Raw genomic sequence first — 3,145 nt, 5'->3', positions numbered from 1 at the left:
TGAAAAACAAACAAAAATAAAAACAATTTAAAAAATAATAATAATATTTATTTTAAAATATTTACAACGCGATGCACGGATGAATTTAATAAAAAAGTTGAGGTCGTCTTTCATCGTCAGGAAAGGCCATTTGCCATAAATTGGCTATTGGCCGGGTCTTTGCTAATTCCGGATGTGGTGGTCTTGCCAAAAGAGCTTGTGCAATTGGAATTGCAGCAGGGCATGGTGGTCTACGTCTTTCCTGTACAAAAGGACGTATAGAAGCAACAGGATGATTTATTGTCTGGAAAACAGGTTCACCGTATAAACCCATATTTGCTGAAATATAAAAAGCTATTAGTTATACAATTTTATGGTTTAACAGCAGATTATATAAATAAATAGACGCACATTTCTTCCAGCTGAACCCATGCTGACCATCTTCTCAATACACATGCAGGTGGAGAGAGAGATCTTAAAACGTAATTTTAGAAATAATTAGCTACATAAAAAGAAACTACTAAAATCATACTATTTCCTATGTTCCATGTTTTCCCCCTCTACATCATATCCGTAAGGTAAAGATTCGTAATTTTCAAAGAATCTTCTCTTACAATGTACCGGTTTACACGGTTTTTTCTCCGTCCTTGTCATGACATCATGGAATTTTGATCGGCGAATTGCTCTAAAAGAGATTGAAATAGGAGGAGCATTGCTGACTACCATTTCCCGGATGGTTTCAAAATTGCATACTTGTAAATTTTTATAATTTAAAGTTATTCCCTTAAGTTTGCAAACCTGATGACTTTTTCTATCTGGAAAGGTCACGCTATAGGCATAAAACTTAGGACCACCAGATACAAAAGTGTCAATATAACTACCTTTGCCATACACCTCCAACTCATCCGTCATTTGACCCAATAATCGACCCAATGATGGATTGTATTCTGGTAAATTTGTATGGCATATATAAATGCTCGAATCCGTATCGTAGTAGAAAACGGGTCGATCCAACTGATACAAGTAGTCAAAAAGCTTTGGTCGAGCTTGAGCAGTGGTATAAGCTGCTATGACTACATTTGTATAGGGTGATGCCACACCTGCCTCGTCTTTATACGACCGGGTGGCGTATAAAACATCATCATTGACGGTTGTAATATCATGGAGTTCCAACTCTGGGTTAGTCAACAACTCCAACAATCGTCTACGTTCTTCAACAACGTTTGTATGTGGTAAATTCGCTCTTTGACCGAATTTACCCCAAAATGAGTTGAGACAGAGTTTTCCAACGGATCGTAAACCTCGATTTTTAAAAACCATTTCACGGTCTAACTCTATACCCTCAACCGTGACATGCTCGCGAAGATAATTTTCTTTTGACGCCTCGTCAAGGCACTCACTCGGCCAACCACTAGATTCATGCTTAATTTTTAAAAAGGTGTTTACATAAGCCACGAATAATGCACCTTTACGTGTTTTTGTATCGTACTGCGTAACCTGATATTCCCATATCTCGGAAATATCTGTCACTCTATAGTTTAGTTCGATGGATTTATTTAACTCATCCGCTACCCATGTTCCTTCCAACTCACGCGGTGCATCTTCATCAGTACAATTGCTTTGGCTCATAGACTTGCAATACGCGTGACACAGTGGAAACATGAGTTTCCCATGCATTCGCACTGGTAGCACTGGATGGTATAAATTGCGAGGTGGAATTACATGACATCTGATCAAACCATCAATTTGTTTCAAATTCGTATAATTTGGACCAGCTAAACCCTTACACTCATCTCCTACATAAATTTTCGGATGCCCAACAGGAAATTTGCCCATTTTCGAAATAAAAGTATATAAAGAGCAAACGTCAATATATTGTATTCTTCATTTCTTTTCACCTTATAATAGCAAACGGTATTTCCCATGCGACCTCCGAAAAAAGCGTTGCGAGGGTTTAAAGCATCTTGTTGCAGCAATGGGTGATTTTTTAAATATTCATGGATCTAGGGTGAATTTTTCTTTAATTTACCGTATTGACACTCCCAAATTTCGGTCAATAAGTAACCGTTTTTTGTATTATATCACTCGCGGCACAAGCACTTTCATATCGCGTATCAAGAGTTTCCCCAGAGGTTAATTTTTTATCTTGATTTATTTTATGACATTGCTTGCACCCATGCCAAAAGCAGCAATGAAACTGCAAAACATGCCGCTTTTCACCTCTATCCACATAATACCCGTCAACTAGAACTCCCTCTGGTAAGCGAATTTCACGACATCTAGCTGCGTGCCTAATTTCGACCCCAATTTCTCTCTCGACCCATAATAACTACTCAATGCCTTTTACAGACTGATTACTTGCTCGTCTGTAACCGCCATTGGGTATAATACCTACGGTTTCAGGTTGCAGAAAATCTTTACGAGCCTCGATTTTCATGGTATAGGGCGAGTAGTCCTCAACCGGTGGCAAGGGACCGACATACGAATCATTTTCTGATCTATTAAAAAAATGTAGAAATATTTTTTTCTTTGAACCTTCCCCAATGAGTCCAAATGCTTTGGAGAGAGCAGTAAATAACATGGGCATATAATTTAAACTATCTACAAATTTACAATCCCTGACCTGCATGAGCATGATTTTGGTGCCATTAGTTATTAACTTTAGACGGATTCTTGTACCTTTTACATCCACCAAGTAGCAGAGAATAAACTGCAGGTTAAATCCTTTTGCATTGCGTGCAATGCAAATTTGTTGACAAAAAATTTTCCTCTCACGCGTTACGTGCTCTACAAAATCTTTTATAACGTTCTTCCCTTTAAATATTAGCTGTCGGACACCACAATATTGACATGATTCCGTAATATTTTCGTTCAATAAGCAGTCAGCGTAGACTTTCTGAGCTACACAGAGATTCGGCTCATGTCCCACACTGAAGGTTTTTAGATTTTTAAAAATCTACTACTTTCTAACAATTTTGTCAAATTTGTAAAGTAGAACATACGCTCTTATTAGCGGAAAAAGAGCCTTTTTCACTATGTCTAAGGAAACAATTCCTATTAAAGAAAAATCTATTTCAAGAATTGCATTTTATTTCAGGTTCATTAGTCTCAGATTTGCAAGGAGGTATTGACAGACATGAGCTGCATTTATTGAAACATCTATGAG

At 37.6% G+C, this 3,145-nt stretch overlaps 1 protein-coding gene across 1 annotated transcript; it reads right to left on the bottom strand.

Moving 5' to 3' along the window:
• Window positions 1-510: 510 nt before the first annotated feature.
• On the bottom strand, window positions 511-1,815 carry LOC117181259. Its single transcript, XM_033373822.1, has one exon. The coding sequence runs from the start codon at window positions 1,813-1,815 to the stop codon at window positions 511-513; it is 1,305 nt and encodes a 434-aa protein (XP_033229713.1).
• Window positions 1,816-3,145: the final 1,330 nt, after the last annotated feature.

The sequence above is a fragment of the Belonocnema kinseyi genome, chromosome 10 (genome assembly GCF_010883055.1).
Source record: "Belonocnema kinseyi isolate 2016_QV_RU_SX_M_011 chromosome 10, B_treatae_v1, whole genome shotgun sequence".
NCBI lineage: Eukaryota > Metazoa > Arthropoda > Insecta > Hymenoptera > Cynipidae > Belonocnema > Belonocnema kinseyi.
Note: the sequence above shows the minus strand (reverse complement) of the source record. Positions and strands in the feature narration are given on the sequence as shown.